General features: G+C 32.5%; 1 protein-coding gene and 1 non-coding gene across 2 annotated transcripts; one reads left to right on the plus strand and one right to left on the minus strand.

The window, feature by feature from the left end:
• The first annotated feature begins 676 nt into the window (after positions 1 to 676).
• LOC105773773 (uncharacterized) lies at positions 677 to 3,223 on the plus strand. Its single transcript, XM_052631913.1, has 5 exons — positions 677 to 1,089; positions 1,230 to 1,394; positions 1,534 to 1,639; positions 2,393 to 2,606; positions 2,693 to 3,223. The coding sequence occupies exons 1-5, from the start codon at positions 1,060 to 1,062 to the stop codon at positions 2,772 to 2,774; spliced, it is 597 nt and encodes a 198-aa protein (XP_052487873.1). The 5' UTR covers positions 677 to 1,059; the 3' UTR covers positions 2,775 to 3,223.
• Positions 3,224 to 4,238: 1,015 nt separating this feature from the next.
• Positions 4,239 to 4,312, minus strand: TRNAV-CAC (transfer RNA valine (anticodon CAC)). The gene has a single exon. It is a non-coding gene; the product is annotated as a tRNA-Val (tRNA).
• Positions 4,313 to 16,884: the final 12,572 nt, after the last annotated feature.

The raw sequence follows: 16,884 nt of genomic DNA on the forward strand, positions 1-16,884 counted from the left end.
GCAAATTTGTAACGTTTAAAGTTGTTTCATGAAAAAGAAAAGTTGATGCAATCAGTGCGAACAAAGAAAGCCATATAACATCGATTTTAACAGCCCAACAATTAAAATAAAAACTTTTAAATAGTTTAGTGACAAATTAAGTGACCAAAAACGAAAACTTACCCATAGTTGAGTGACTAATGGTGTAGTTTACCCTTTATTTTTAACAAACTTATATATAAACTTTGATTCAATATGCAATTTAATACATAAATTTTGATTTGGTGCAATTATAGACATGAAACTTTAATTGTGCTCAAATGTATACATAAAACTTTAATCTTGATTCAATCCTATAAATTTAAAGAAATGAATACATCAATTTATCTTTAATGTACTCAAACGCATCTCCTCCTACTACATTAACAACAATATTCGTACTCAATCGAGTTATTACTTATTTTGAAGTCATTACACTTACTTCAAGTACAAATACTTTTTCCTATTATTAGCTATAATCAACATAAATAAAAATCTAAAATTTTCACAAATTTCTATTTATAAATGAAAATTTCCTATTAAGAGTATACCAACTCATTAAACAACCCATCATATAAAAACTATATATATATATATATAAAGCCTCCACAATTCCAAATCCTATATCTTTCATTTGCATGTATTTGATTACATTTTTTCCTTCATCTTAACCAAATTCCCATTTCAAATTTCCTTCCTTCATTGATTTTTATGTTTTTTTTTAAATCTCTCTGCAACATATATCAGTTAAAGCTTCAACCTTTATACCCAAATACAAGATTTTGATTTTAAAAAAGCATCAGTCTTTGTTCTTTTGTGTATAAATCACGAGATTTGTTTGGTTTCTAAGAAAATATTTTATTCGTGTTTGGAAGATTTTCTTCACTATTTTAGAGGGTGTCTCTGTTTTTCGTTCTTTCGTTTTATCTTCCAATCAAGTGGTTTTGAATTTTTGATTTAAAGAGTTACCCAATTGGATACGCAATCGTTGACGCTCTATAAAGTCTTAATTCCACCTCTTCGTTTCATTTTCCCGAGAAAATGTTGGACCTGACGGAAAATCCCAAGTTGGTAAGTATAATCTCTCCGGGTTTTCTTCATGTTTCCCCCTTATTTACTGTTCAATTGGTTTTTCTTTTCATCATCATAATCAATCGTTTCATTTCTAATATAAATCCTTGAAAACATTTCATCTTCGAATTTGGGGATAGGATTTGGCATCTTCCAATGAGATTTCAACACAAAAAATCTCAGTTTCGAATCATATAAGTGGGTTTCAATACACAGCTGATAAACCCGATAGCTTTGTTATCGACATGGATAGTTTCTCTCATGGAGGACTCAATAAAGAAATCAATCAAAACCCAAGAATCACGGTAAGTTTACTTTCTTTCTTTTTTCTGGGAAAATTTTCAAAATCTGTATTTCTGAATTACACGTGTTTACAACTCAATAACACTGTTCATGCATGTGTGAAAATTTCAGTTTTTTTTTTTTTTATTTAATAATTCGCAGAAAAGCCTTTCTCGTAAAGGGTCTATGAGAGGGGACAAGAAGATTATAACTTCAAATTGTACAATTTCTAATGATAAAGACTCTATTGTTGCCACTTCACCAAAAGGTACAAACTTTTAGCATTAATTGCTTAGGTGTTGCCATTTGCTGGGTTTTTTTTTTAACTTGTCCCAGTAAAATTTTCCCGGAAAATTAAAAAAAAAAGGGGGAATTTTGGCTATGTTATCAGTTTCCTTGTTAAATTCCTTGAATCGTTTAAATCTAACTTGTTAACAATAAGGTAGTTCTTAGGTAGTATTTAGCTAAGTTACTCAGAATTAAGCCTTTTGCCGGATTGGGTTTTTTCCGGCTATATTTCCTGGCCCGTTTTCCGTCGAATATGTGTCGAAAACATGTACTCCGAACAAAATGAAGAACCGGAGCAATATAAGTATTTAGGGGGGTAAAAGTACCATCGAGCCTCTTTTACAGTCGGATTGCATTGTCCGGATAAATTAGTCCCTATACTTTAAATTAAAGAGTTAACAGGATCTTCTATTAAAAATTCCATTGAGAATTAGTCCTTGTTATGTAAGAACTATTTTGCTCATTTTTTGAGAAGGGGCAAAATGTAATCTGATTTCTAATACAGGGGCTTTCATGGTATTTTTACCATATTTAGGGGTACCTGAATTTAAGTACTGCTGGTGCTTGGTGTTTAGTAAGCTATTATCCTTTTCATTGATGTTCTTTGTCTTTGATTCATGTTTTCAATGTTTTCTTGCAATTTTTTGTGGTAAAATTTGCCTTTTAGTCTCCATAGTCTTAACTATTTTCTTCGATTTGGCATCGAGTGATCGGATTGCAACTTCTCTGGTAGGGTCTAACACGGTTGAAAAGCCAACAACGGTCTCTGTAGGGTCTACCGATCAGACCAACAATCCACAAGTTCATCATCAGATCACCATTACAACCGGCAATATCAAAGCTCCACCTGACAGCAGATTCAGTCTACTACGGAGAAACAATTCCCGACGGTCTTCTTCCCTGTGGGTACTCGATCCCAAGAGGATTCTCTTTCTCTTTGCCACCTTGTAAGTTTTCAAAACCTATCATGTACAATTTCTATTTCAACAACTTCAATATATTGAAACCAAAACTTTGCCGGGTTTTCCAACAGGTCGAGTATGGGAACGATTTTGTTGATATATTTCACATTGTCAATCGGCAAACCCGATGGAGAAGAGAATGCTTTCGATTAGTTCATAGTCGGAACTATACTCACCGCCAACTTATTTGCTAATAGCAATACATCGCAACATAACATACAACACGGTGAGAAACCGAAATCGAAACCAACACGAGTTTGATAACGAGGCTAGTTTGAAGAAAGAAAGAAAGAAAAAGAAAAAGAAAAAGGAGGAATGTAAAAAGCTTATTATCAACAATTGCATTAAAGGTAGCAACAAATCTAGAAGAAGTTGCCAAAGCTTTCTTTAGGCTCTTAGAGAAAAATTTTGGAGATGAGGACAAGTACATACTTCATTGTGACAAAGATATGGAATTTGCCCATTTTAATGTATGTATGTATGTATGTATGCATGTATGTATGTATGTAAGAGATGAAAAGAACATGATATGTTTTAATATTTTTTTGTGCTTCATCGTTTATGTATCCTTAGTTGACATATGAAATGGAGGATTTATACCACCTGCTGATACTCTTAACCTTACTACTCTACCTTCATGCCATTCCTCCGTCAACCACCCTTATCTCCACCTTCAACCACCACCAGTGATCAAAATAAATGAGAAATTGTAAAAATAAAAATAAAAAAAATTGGTGTCTAAAATGATAATTTATTATTAGATTTAGACCCGATGTAAAATTTTAGGGCCGTTTTCTTCAAAAATAGGTTTTAAATTTTGTCCAAACTCTGTCCAAATTAAAAATGTTAAATCTGATTTCGATTCGGTTTGCCTGTATTAATCTTTTTAGTTTATTTTTTATATAAAAAAATATTATACATCAAATACACTAAAAATATTAAAACAAATATTCCCAACAAATTGAAAATATATTAAAGACTTTATCCATAAATAACACTAAGATAATTGCAACTTAATAAGTAAATACCTCTAAAATAGTAGCAAAATTGACAATAAAACAAGAGTTAGACAATATTCAAACAATAACAACAAAATAGTAGCAATATAATAGCGACATGGTAGCAAAACAGTAACAGAACAGTTGATTCGGGTCGGGTCCAGACAAAAATTTTACATGAGGCTCGACCTGTTTAGAAAATAAACCATATTTTTTTGTCGAATCTATATTTTTACTCAAACCCTCTCACTTTTCGACCGGATCTTCAAGCCTGGAAGGGTGATCCGACCCATAATTAGGTCTACTTATGATAGTTGGATAACTATATTTGTAGTTCAAGAGCAAATATGAATTTGACCAACTACAAAATAAAATTAAACTAGTGTAATCACTAACAAATAAAAAATCGGTAAGAATTTAATTAAAATTTCATATATATGATTAGACATATAAAATGACCAAAATATCGCAATTGTATATGATATAACTCAAATCTAGATGCTCATCAACTCGAGGTTTGGTGTTTTGTTAAAAAAGGCTTTACTGCAACACTCAAACCAGTGTATGATGCTAATTACTAAGGATGGGCAGAGGAAAAGAAACAAAATTAAAATGTACATGTCTGAGCCCGGGTTCGAACCGGGGACCTCTAGTGTGTGAGACTAGCGTGATAACCAACTACACCACCCAGACGATGAAAGCTGGCTTTCGCATCTAAATATAAAATCATATAGAAATAAAAGCAAATTGAATATAGAGATGAAATTAAATAATCACAAAAAGTATTTAAAATAAAAACTTTTGATGTAGTTAATGTTTTTTTGAAATTTATTTATCATTTGAGCAATTTTTTTGAATATTTATATTATCATTCTTCTGAAAATTATAGGTGAAAAAAATTCAGTGAAATATATATGTTTCGTTTTATTTCTTTTTATTAATATACATGCTTTTGCTGTATATGTTAAGTCATTATTCTTAACTAAATATATTCTCGATTGGTCTTATATATTGTAATTATTTTGCATGGTTTGACGGTTGTAACTAAACCGATATAGTTGTACCTCGTATTAAATACATAACAACGTGAAATAATTAAAACACGATATAACATGAAAATTATATAAATACATACATATATCAATTTTACATATAATGAACTATTAACATAAAAAATATAGAAATTCATAACATTTAAACATATATATTCTCTTTAAAAGTATGATTAAAAGTCGTGGAGAGTAGTGCTAAGGGGGCAGACAGGGCTCTTACCATCATTTAACAGGGGAAAATTGTAGTTTTTACTTTCTAAAATGCATAAAATTATAAGTTAGTACATGGTAAAATTACACTTTTTTTTCTTCAAAAATGATAAACTTTTGATTTAGTCCTTTAAAAGTTATAAAGATAATTTACTAATACAATGGTGAAATTGCATTTTAGCTCTTATAAAAACATCTAACTTAATTTCAATCCCTCCAAAAAGTATTTTTGACTTCGCCACTAAAATCATGTAAAACATGAGATGAATTGACACACACTAACACACAAATTATTTTTTAAATCGAGTCTCTATGATAAATTAAGTGAAAAAGGAAAAAAATATAGCAAAAGGATGAACAAGAACCATTCATAGACCAATTCTAGAAGTAATTTAAGATATGATCATGATAAAGAGAAATAAATGATCAATAATAGATACAAAATATAAGAAATTAATAAGGGTAGACTATTGGTCCTTTTCACATGCAATGAGACAAAGAAAATATTTTCAATGTTCATTGATGTTTGCTACTCATGCAGTGAATCTCATTCATTAACTGTCATTTTTAATATCATTTGTCACGTCACATAAGAATTAATTGAAAGCACGTTTAATCACCATCTTATTTAGATTTATGGTGATAGACCATTTGACTAATTATCCTTGACCCACTAATAGAGATGTGACACGTGATACTTCGAGATTGTAGCTAAGAGTGTAAAAGTCCCCAACTCTGACTAGAAAAGGGATCCCTTATCTTTTTATTCTTCTCTCTCTCCTCATTCAACCTTCTTACCCAACTTAAATATCACCTTCACCTGAATAGCTCCCATGGTGGCTCTCCATCTTGTGCTTAACGGGGTGAACTGTCCAACTACACCGCCATTTCCATCTTGCCAGATTCAAGCATCAACAACTATATTTGACTTCTTTAGACGGTTCCTTACAATGTTGTCAATGTCGTATCGAATGATATATTATTTTTATACTGGTACTGGTACATACTAATATCTTTGAGTAAAATTATTACATATTAAATTTATAATTTTTTATTAAACCATCCCACTCATCAAAGTGAATTCCTAACCATGTCTTAGATGAGAATCAATTTGAAGGTTTTCCAAAACCCATCTCATATTTCCTTGTTTTCAACCTCTAAAACAATAATAGTTAAGATTTCATCTTAAAAGACCCTTCAAAAAACAAGAAAATAGATCTATAAGGTTGCCTAAACCCATTATTGAGTGCACTAAAACAAACGTACAACCTCTTAAATAAGATATTTACCGTTGATAGTAATGACAAGTTTTCTCACCGTAAGTGTTTTCCGAAGAGGTAAACAACTAGTAATGAAACGTGCTCCATTTCCATGAACAAGGATTGAACCCCCAACCACATGGTTAAGGAATGAGGTGAATAACCAGCACACTATCCTTAATTCAAAACTTAGGCATTGCACTAAAATCATCATACAACAATTTCCTACATCTCTTACAAACAAAATTCCCCATTAATGCTTCAAGATTTCTGTTCAAGGTTTAGAGTTTTTGAAAAGGTTTTCTACAATGTTTTTAGAATCATATTTGTGGTTGAATCGATCAAGTCATTAAATTTCAATTTCATCGGTTTAAATGAAATAAATTATTAAAAATTCATAAAATTTTTAAAAATTAAAAAAAATTATAAAATTTGTTTCAATCATCTGTTAACCATTCATCTTAACCTGATTCAATTGATTCGTATAGCTTCACGAGTCAATTGATTTTTTTGTTACTCTCCAAATCAGCACCTCAAGTTCAATTAAAACAACATCAATTTTCGAAATTAAGAAAGAATATGATGAGGTTTGAACAGGTTTCTAAATCAGAGAATTTGATAATTCAAATGGACAATTTCTTTTACACTTTTGAAAGAAAATAAATATTTTTGAATTTTTTATAATTATTTTTAAAATTTTAGAATCAAGGTCAAATTGAAAGAAAAATACAAACACATTAAAGGTTAAATCTGTTAATTTTTTTTAAAATCAGGATCAAATTAACTAAGGTTGTAAGTATCGAGATTAAATTTATTATTCTGCGGAGGCCGAATACTATACCTTTGATTGTTAAGAATAATATCGATTGTTCGGTGGACGACACTTCGTAAACTACTTCCAGAAGAGTGAATCCCCTCAACAAATATGAATGTGACAAATACAAATAAATTAAAGAAAAAAAAAAGATGAATAAGAACCATACATAGGCAATGAGAGATAAATGTACGAATGATAGCTACAAAATATCATATGAATATAATAAATTATTAAGGGTAGGCTACTTTTCTATTTGGCATGCATTGAGACAAGACATTATTTTCAATCTTCATTTATTGATGCTTGCTGGTGGAGCCCTTCCACAATTTTTTTTAAGATTAAAGTAGAATAAAGTAGAATTTTTTTTAATTTATTAGAAATTAAATTACAATATTTCCATTTGAGGAGAGGTTAAGACTCCTCCCTGTCCCACTTCTAAATTCGCCTCTGTTACCCACCAAACATTGTCAAGTTAAAGAGTTAAACATCTCGGAACTCCAAAACTCCGATCCTCTTTGGGTGTGCATGAGCATGGTGTCCCATGCCAACATAGCTCTCTTCACTACAATTTAACTCTCGGAACTCCGAAACTCCGATCCTCTTTGGGTGTGCATGAGCATGGTGTCCCATGCCAACATAGCTCTCTTCACTACAATCTTAGCACTTACAATAGCATGCCATCAGTGATCAAGTTAGGCATCAAGAATAATCCCATAGCATAAGTGGGTAATGGTTGCATAAAGACCTATTTGCGGTGGCGGAGCTGGAAATTTATTTGGAGTTGGAATTAAATTGTATATTTTTATAATTTTTAAAGAATTAAATTAAAATTTTACCAATTTTGAGGAACCAAAACACAATTTTATTATTACTAATTTAAAATTTTATAAATTATAGAAAACGTGCCACTGGCTCCACCACTGCCTATCAACTAGCCTACCAAATGTTTTGTTGCAACCCAAAACCAAATGTATCCCCAAATATCATAACCCTTACTTCCAATATGCAGCTTAGTGACTATCTACTAGAGTTGAAAAAAAATAAATTGAGGGTTAAATGTGTTAATTTTTTAAAATCGAGATTAAATTGTAAAAATTATAAGTATTGAGGATTAATTTTATTATTATATTAATAAAAAAATGACAATTTTAATATCTCATTAGAGATTTAACAATAAAGTGACTAAAATTATAGATTTAACAATGAAGTACACCAAGAGCATAACTTAGCTTAATTTTTAATATAAAATTAGTAGGTTAAAATATATCATAGGTTTTTGTACTTTTTATAAATTTGGAATTTAGCCCATACTTTTATTTCTAAGAATTTAGTCCTCTACTTTTCATATTTCAAAATCCAGGTTCAATTGTTAACATTGTATTTATTTATATTTCAATTTTTAACCAAACTAAAAATATATTTATATTGCATTTTTTTCAAATATTGAAATAAAATATGGAATTTTACAAAATGCTACTTATAGTTGACCAAATAAATAGCTTGTTTTTAAAACATCATTAAAATATGGTTTTAAAAGCAAAATATAATAAGTAAAAGGGTCTAATTTTACTACTTTTATCTCTTAGATCCATACACATTAAAAATCCTAAAAATAGGATTGAATGTGCATAAACTCACATGGAGAAAGTATCTACCACCTAATCAAAGATGTAGGACCATTTTACCATTAAAGATCAATTTCTAATTTTATTTAGGGAAATAGGCTAATTTTTTTAATTATTTACAAAAAAAGATCTATTTTAGCAAAACGAGTCCACGTAAGAGCGTTTTTGGGAAAAGTTTTAGCAAAACGCATCCCTAGGGGAGCGATTTTACCATGTCAGCACAAAATGCGCCCACATGGACACGCTTTGCTAACGCGGCAAAATTGCTCCCCCAGGGACGCGTTTTAGCTCGTGTTTTTTAGGGTTAGGGCTTTTTGCATGTTTAGTCCCTATAGTTTTTTGGTTTAGGGTTTTGTTAAAATAATTGAGGGGTTTTGATAGGTTTAGGGTTTAAGATTTAGGGTTTTTTTAAAATTAATTAAAATAGGTTTTTGAAATTTTAAATAAATTAATTAAATTAGAGTTTAGGGTTTTTAAGAAAATTATTTAAATTATAGTTTAGTTTTTTTTAATAATTTTGTGTTTAGGGTTTAGGGAAAATTATATTGACAATATAATTTTTTTGTTTTTTTTCTATAGTATCTGAAAAATAATTTTGAGAAGACGGTTCTGAAAAGATAATGTAAAAAACGCTTCAAGCAGGATGCACTGTTAGCAAAATTACTGAAAAAAGCTCCCGCGTGGATGCTCTTTTTCTATAGTAGTTCCTGAAAAAATAATTTTGAGAAGACGGTTCTGAACAAATAGTTTAAAAACGCTTCAAGTAGGATGCAATGTCAGCAAAATTACTGAAAAAAGCTCCCACGTGGACGCTCTTTTTCTACAGTAGTTCCTAAAAAAATAATTTTGAGAAGACGGTTATGAACAAATAGTGTCAAAAACATTTCAAGTAGAATGCACTGTCAATAAAATTACTGAAAAAAGCTCCCACGTGGACGCTCTTTTTCTACAGTAGTTCCTGAAAAAATAATTTTGAGAAGACGGTTCTGAACAAATAGTGTCAAAAATGCTTCAAACAGGATGCACTGTTAGCAAAATTACTGAAAAAAGCTCCCACGTGGATGCTGTTTTTCTACAGTAGCTCCTGAAAAAATAATTTTGAGAAGACGGTTCTGAACAAATAGTGTAAAAAACGCTTCAAGTAGGATGCACTGTCAGCAAAATTACTAAAAAAAGCTCCCACGTGGACGCTCTTTTTCTACAGTAGTTCCTGATTGACCCTAGACTATAAATGAGCCAAATTTCATTTTCAGGTTGTATAAGTTACAGCAAAAAAAATTAAGGCTAAGTAGAATAGAAATTGAAGATGAGTGAACGTATTAGTGTTGTTATTTACTATGATGGTGAGGTCCATGACTCCGAGAATGGCATTGTTTTTTATCGAAGAACACAACATGACTGGTTTTTAACCAGAACATAGATTTGACAGAAATTCCTAAAAGAATTAGGCGTAAAATCTTCAGAATGATGCCAATGAGAGTTTCGTCTATTAAATATTGATTTTGTGCTTCGGTTGATTCAGTGGCATATGACTCATTTGATATCAAAGGTGGTCGTAGCTTGGAGGCGATGGTGCAGACTCATCTCGCTAGTAGATCACACTATCTTGAGTTATATGTACAATTTTCATCGCCAAATGAAGCATTTGCGACTTCAACATCTACTTCTATTCGAGGGAAATACACGACCCTTGCATGACACTCTGTTAGTGGGAGGCAGAACACGGAAGCGCCCGTATTTGGTAGCAGTATGGAATACATAACCCCTGCACGACATTCGGTTAGTGGATGGGACATGCACCTCGATGGGTCGATGTTCGATGCTGAAAATACGTACTGAGGAATGACATCAACTTCTAGTGGTTGACAACCCACATCTGATTGGAGATGTTATGAAACGTATACAAGAAGGGATGATGTACTTCCTACGACGTCCACCGACAAGGGGACCTCGTACGTTGTAGATGATGGTGGGTTGGATGATGAGTCCGATGTGGATCCACCTCGAGAGCCCAGCTCCGATGGTGCAAAAGTTGTATTATTTTCATTTAGCGGCACTATTTTCAAAGCGAGCAGCGAGTTATAAAGGCCAAATGCAGGGAGACCGTGTATGGTGCCGGAAGGTATTGCAAGAACTTAACAAGACGAAGGCGCGAGCCAACACCATGCACACAGTAAGTCACGATCGCGACAACCTATGGTTTTGTGTGACGAAGTTTGATAGACCGAACCAAGATATTACAGGCGGGCAATATCATGTACACCTAAGAAATAAGACTTGAGACTATGGGATATTTGACGCACTTCGTTATCCATGCGCTCATGCAATTACAGCTTGTCAGAATCTCCGTTTGGATCCCATGAGATATGTCGACGAAGTGTAAAAAATAAAATACATGTATAATGTGTGGAGACACGTATTCCTACCGGTCCCAAATGAACGTAAGTGGCCTCCTGTATCGCTTGCTCCGTTTAATTTGTTACCAGATAGAGAATTGTGTCGCAAACCAAAAGGTCAACCTTGCTCGAGTAGAATACGAAACAATATGGATATCCGCGAAAGAACAAACCAACAGAAGTTGTGCTAATGGTGTAGGTGTTAGAGTATGCTCAAATATCAATCATGAGATGGTTGTAATAACATACTTGATTTATCATGTTTATTAATATAAGGCGTTACCATTATTATTTCAGTTTATTTTCTGTGTGTATAAATAAACTGTTTTATAGTAATGTCCTGAGAATAATATGATTATTCTTAAAAGGTCCTTAGTCAAGTACTATTGTTGGCTAGGACAACAATAATGCATTAAGACTAACATGTACTTGATTGATGATAAAGAGTTGTCATTGATATGGTGTGTCAAAATCAATGCATGAATATGTATGTTAGAGAACAAAATATTGGACTGACCCGTTATGAGTATGTTTCTTCGATTATTATGTAATTGTCACAACATTACTCAGAGTGATTAATATGTATATGATTCTCAGACTTGAGATCATCATTATCCAAACATCGTGAGTTATATATTTTGATACAGTCAAACGTACACCGTAACTGGTTGTTCTATAAAGGCTGATGTTGGATATACCACGATCTATGTAGAAGGATAAGGTTGATCGATATAGGATAAGTCCCTCCTACATAATGAGAGTAATAACTTAGGCCACTTGATTGAGTGAGACTAGAAATGCATGGCCATGCTCAAATAAGCTGATATGAGATGTCATATTTATTTGAATATCATAGTCTACTCAAGATATCAAGGAACATGGGATGGACTATGCAAGTGTGACTATTCCATGACTTGTGTCCAACCCAGAGATAAATGACTTAAGGATTAATACATGAAAGGCTAATCACAAAAGGTATGCCGAATCATGATTTCTTGTAACTTAGGTAGCAATGATGCATTGCTAGATGCCACTCATTGTTTGTAACATTAGAATCATTCTAGTATTACTGCTAACGTTACAAGAACCTACAGGGTCACACCCTATGGTTGAAATGAACGGAATAAAACATAGTTGGTATTGTGTTTGGTTGTCACATGAATTAAGTTAATTGTAGAATTAATTTAATTGGGTAATCAAATATCGAACATATTATATGTACAAGGTTGTTGTACACATAATGAGAACATAGTTCTATTAATATATGAATTTGGTTCGTATATAAATTCAAATAAATATAGTTTACCGAAATCATTATTATAATTAATGTAATTATAATTTTAGGTTTAAAATATTGTTATATTTATTTAATTTCAATTATGATTATTATGTTCTAATAAATATTTAATGAATTATGATTCATCAAATATATATACCAATGATAAGAAGGTTAAAGTGTGTTTTTTATTAAAAACCCTAAAAAAATTAAAAATCCCATTTTTAATTTTTAAACATTTTTAAAGTGTTTTTTTTATTAAAAACCCTAAAAAAATTAAAAATCTCATTTTTCTTTGCTTAAAAAGTCTAGCAGCAGTCAAGCAAAGTCTTCTCCAAAATAATTTTGGGGATTTCGTCTGTTCATTGCCAACTAGGTGGATTACGTAGAGGCCGAAGTCATCAAAGGTTGCGGCTTGGTTCGATAGTAGATCAGAATACTGGTTGTCGAAGCGTCGCTGTCTACTCAGTTTAAAGATTCGGTAATTTTGAAACCTTTATTTCACCCCGATTCGATCCTCGCACATGGATCCATGGTTTGGATCGCCAGATGTATTAATTTTTTCTACGTCGTGGGGGTGCCGGAGTTCCAACAGTAGGAACCCAGGTCATACAATTTGATCATGTCCAAATCGAAATAGTTGATAGTTGCTGTAATAAAACTATGTTGCATTATTTATATTTTATTAAAAATATAAAAATATTTAAAATATTGTCTTATTCAAAAGAACTTTTATTTTATTAAAAATATAAAAATAAATTACTATTAAAATATGAAAAACAACTTTTATTTTATTAAATGACACAATATAAAAATAGTTTGTACAAATATATTAAAAAAATCAATGTTCGTGCCGGTCGAAATCAGTGCTACATCGGGGTCGTCAACGGTTACGCATTGGATTCCTTTTTGGTTCAACTTCCGGTAGCGGTTGTGGTTGTGGGTGTTGGGAGGATGACCCACCTTGATAGAATAAAGAATGTGAAGATGTTTCCATCACCCACGGTGGAGGTGTTTGAATCCTATAAGGTGATAGGGATTGGTAATGAGAAAAGCTCCCCGACGACGCCTCGTGTGATCCCTCATGCGATGACGGCCTATATATCACCAGTTGAGTCGGAGTCATCGAAAAAAGAGATGCATCGGGCCATGCATTCCAACCTGGCATAGAACTGGAAAAAGGAAACATATAACGGTTAGGATATATATATAAGGGCTAGGATACTCACCTGGCATAATCTGAAGAGGTTGTGATATGGTTGTCGTCGGTTGAGGCGTTGGGCTCGATGATTGTGTGGGCGCTGTTGATGGGCCTGTGCCGTCATCCCTATTCCTTGAATTTAAAGGGCCCCGTCATTTCTTTTCGACACGAATTTGCCGATACCTCTGCTCTTTCGACAGTAAATATGGTTTGTCATGGATTCTAAACCATGACATGTAATCCGATGCGCACGCTAACTGTAGAATGATGATCGGTTCCCAAGTAGGTATATGATCATACCAATTTTTTGACATTTCAATATATTTCGACCAGAATACCGACCAATTCGTATTTGATTATCGTAAGTCAATTTTATGCTCATCATTGAGCACCTCAGGTGCCACAGAAAATCGATTGTCGAAATCCAAATTGTTGCAACACTCTATCCTTCTGGTACATCTCCACAGTAGCATAGTTGACCAATGAGACCTTCACATGCCAAATGTTCAGATTTTGAAAGAATTCATCCATAGAAGCCGTATATCTTCAAGAGCGGTAGGTATTCTAACATAACTCGCCGAATGGTTCCACCTAATTAAATAAATTTTTAGCATACAATTATATTTTAAATGTATATAATAATTGTAAAATCTAATATAAATTTTACATCGTTATGAGTGGGAATGTATATGGGTGGTCCACTCAAGACGTAAAAATAGAAAGCGAAATTGAGCCCATTATTGTAGTAGTGATAAACAACCTCCGATTTTGGTTTTAGTTGATGGTGTCGCCCCACACATCTCTCGATACAATGTTGCCAACACGGCAGACCCCCAACTAAATTCGCCAGCTGCTCTAAAATCAATGAGTTTCAGCAGCCACTACAGATGTACGAGGTTTCGTGACAAGTTCAGCATCAGATAACCTCCAATAATATCAAGAATGTATGCCCAAGCATACCATATTTTTTCTACTTTAGTTGAATCATTCTCCGACTTCAGAAATGTGTCTCGTAACTAACCTATCTCGATCCGACCTCCGTTAATATTATCCGAAATCGCACCCAAAAGATCGTAACATACGGCTCCTCAATCAGCAGATTGAACGGACCCGATGAGTGCGGACTCATCTACCAGCAATCCCAATTGTAACTGCACGTCCTCAAAAGTGATGGTACACTCTCCGCATGGAAGATGGAATGTGTGCGTCTCGGGTCTCCACCTCTTTATCAATGCGCTGATGAGTTTCGGGTCCAACTTGCACCTGGCCTATAGTGGCCATGTGCCAAAAACCCGCTTCCCACAAGTAATTCTCTATCAATAGTGATGGAGGACCAGACATATTATGAATATAACATTGTAACACCCGATCTATAGACTGTTATAAAAAATTATAAAATAAAAATTAATTAAAATTACATAAATGAAAAAAATATTAAATAATATTGAAAATTTAAAATTAACCCTTACCATTTTCATTTGTTCGAAGGAGATATGTTTATGCTCGAGACGAATTAATTCTCCGGCCATTGCTAACACGATCAAATATTTTTGAAATTATAAAAAAAATACTAATTCAGAAAAAAAATTAAAGAGAGCTTTTTTGCCAAAATTAAAGAGAGCTTTGAGAAATTTAGAGAGAAATTTGAGAGAAAATTGAAGAAATAGTGTGTGAAAAAATAGGAGGGGTTTTATAAGGTTTTTTTTTTCCGTTGGACCCCCCAACGGTCAAAAAATCAAATAGCCATTGGGGAAAAAACAAGGGTAAAATGCGTCCCTAGGGGAGCGAGTTTGCCATGTTAGCAAAGCGCGTCCACGTGAGCGCGTTTTGTGCTGACATGGCAAAATCGCTCCCCCAGGGAAGTGTTTTGCTGAAATTTCCCCCCAAAACGCTCCTACATGAACGCGTTTTGCTTCCGGTAAATAATAATAAAAATTGGCTCATTTTCGTAAATAAAGTTGAAAATGGGCCTTTAATGGTAAAATGGTCAAGATGTAGAGCATAAAAATATGTTGGGGTTTTGGTTAAAATCACAATTTAGTAACCATAAACAAAAATAACAACAATGAAATTTTTAGGGTTTAAAATAAAGAAAACCCAACCTTTGAATCATCATTAGAGGTGATCATGGGCCGGTCGGGCCGGATTTGGGTCGAGCCTCAATAGAATTTTAGGTCTGTTTTTTAAACCCGATCTGAAAATGGGTCTAAAATTTTGTCCAAGTTCAACCTGGATAAAAATGCTACAATCCGAGCCTGGCCTGCTCGTATTAAATTTTTTTATATAAAAATAAATTTAAAAAAATATAATACATCAAATATACTAAAAATATTAAAATAAATGTTTCCTAACAAATTTAAAAATAATAATAAAATATTTATACTTAAATAATACTAAGATAGATGCAACTTAGCAAACAAATACATTTAAAATAGTAGCAATATAATAACAAAACGACACCAAAACAACAAAAGCAATAAATTTTATTTTTTTTGTAAATTTGGGCTGAGCTTAGGCCAAAAAAGCTTACCAAATGCTCGACCCGTTTAGAAGGTAGGCCTTGTTTTTTTTTTTGCCCAAATCCATTATTCGGGCCTATATTTTTTTCAAACTCTCTTAATTTTCAAACGGACCTGACCTGCCCCATGATTATGTCTAATGTTACTATATATTTAGTCTTAACATTTCAATTCCTTAATTATATTTTTCCACATCAATATCAAACTTCTAAAAATATTGACCCACCTCTCTTTTTCATCACATTTCTTTCCATTGGAATTTTCTAAATTATGCATGTGTTTATATTGAATTAATGTTAGGTGCAATAGTTAGGGACGAAATTAGAAAAAAAAAAGTGAGAGGGTTTGATTTATGAATTTTCTAAAAGTTAAAAATATAAATTTATCTTTATATTAACATAAAATTTTCAAAAATTAAACTATAAAATTTTCATTTTTTGGAGATGCTATAATCAAATTTTAAGAAGTGAACATACAATTTTGTTGTTGAATTAACTTTTAAAAGGACTATTTGGGTAATTTAGGAGGATTAGGGAGACTATTCAAATTTGAACTTTGGACTTGGATCAGTAGTTTAACCAGTCAGGTTATCGGATCGTTGGTCCAAACTGTTCAATTTAAAAATATTAAAAGAACCCAATTCAATTGTTGGTTTCAATCCGTCCGTATCGATTTTCAATCTAATCTGTTCAAAGTCATTTTTCATATCAATCAAACATTATTAAAAAGATAGAGAAAAAAATCTCCAATTATAGGATAATTATGGAATTGGATAAGGACACAAATATGATAAGACCCCATGATACTAAGTTCTAATCCTTAACACTACACATGTTGACAACTACATAGAGATTAAGACAAAAGGCCAAAGAATCTTTTCTAATTAGTGCCCCCAGCTACCCATCAACCT

The sequence above is a fragment of the Gossypium raimondii genome, chromosome 6 (genome assembly GCF_025698545.1).
Source record: "Gossypium raimondii isolate GPD5lz chromosome 6, ASM2569854v1, whole genome shotgun sequence".
NCBI lineage: Eukaryota > Viridiplantae > Streptophyta > Magnoliopsida > Malvales > Malvaceae > Gossypium > Gossypium raimondii.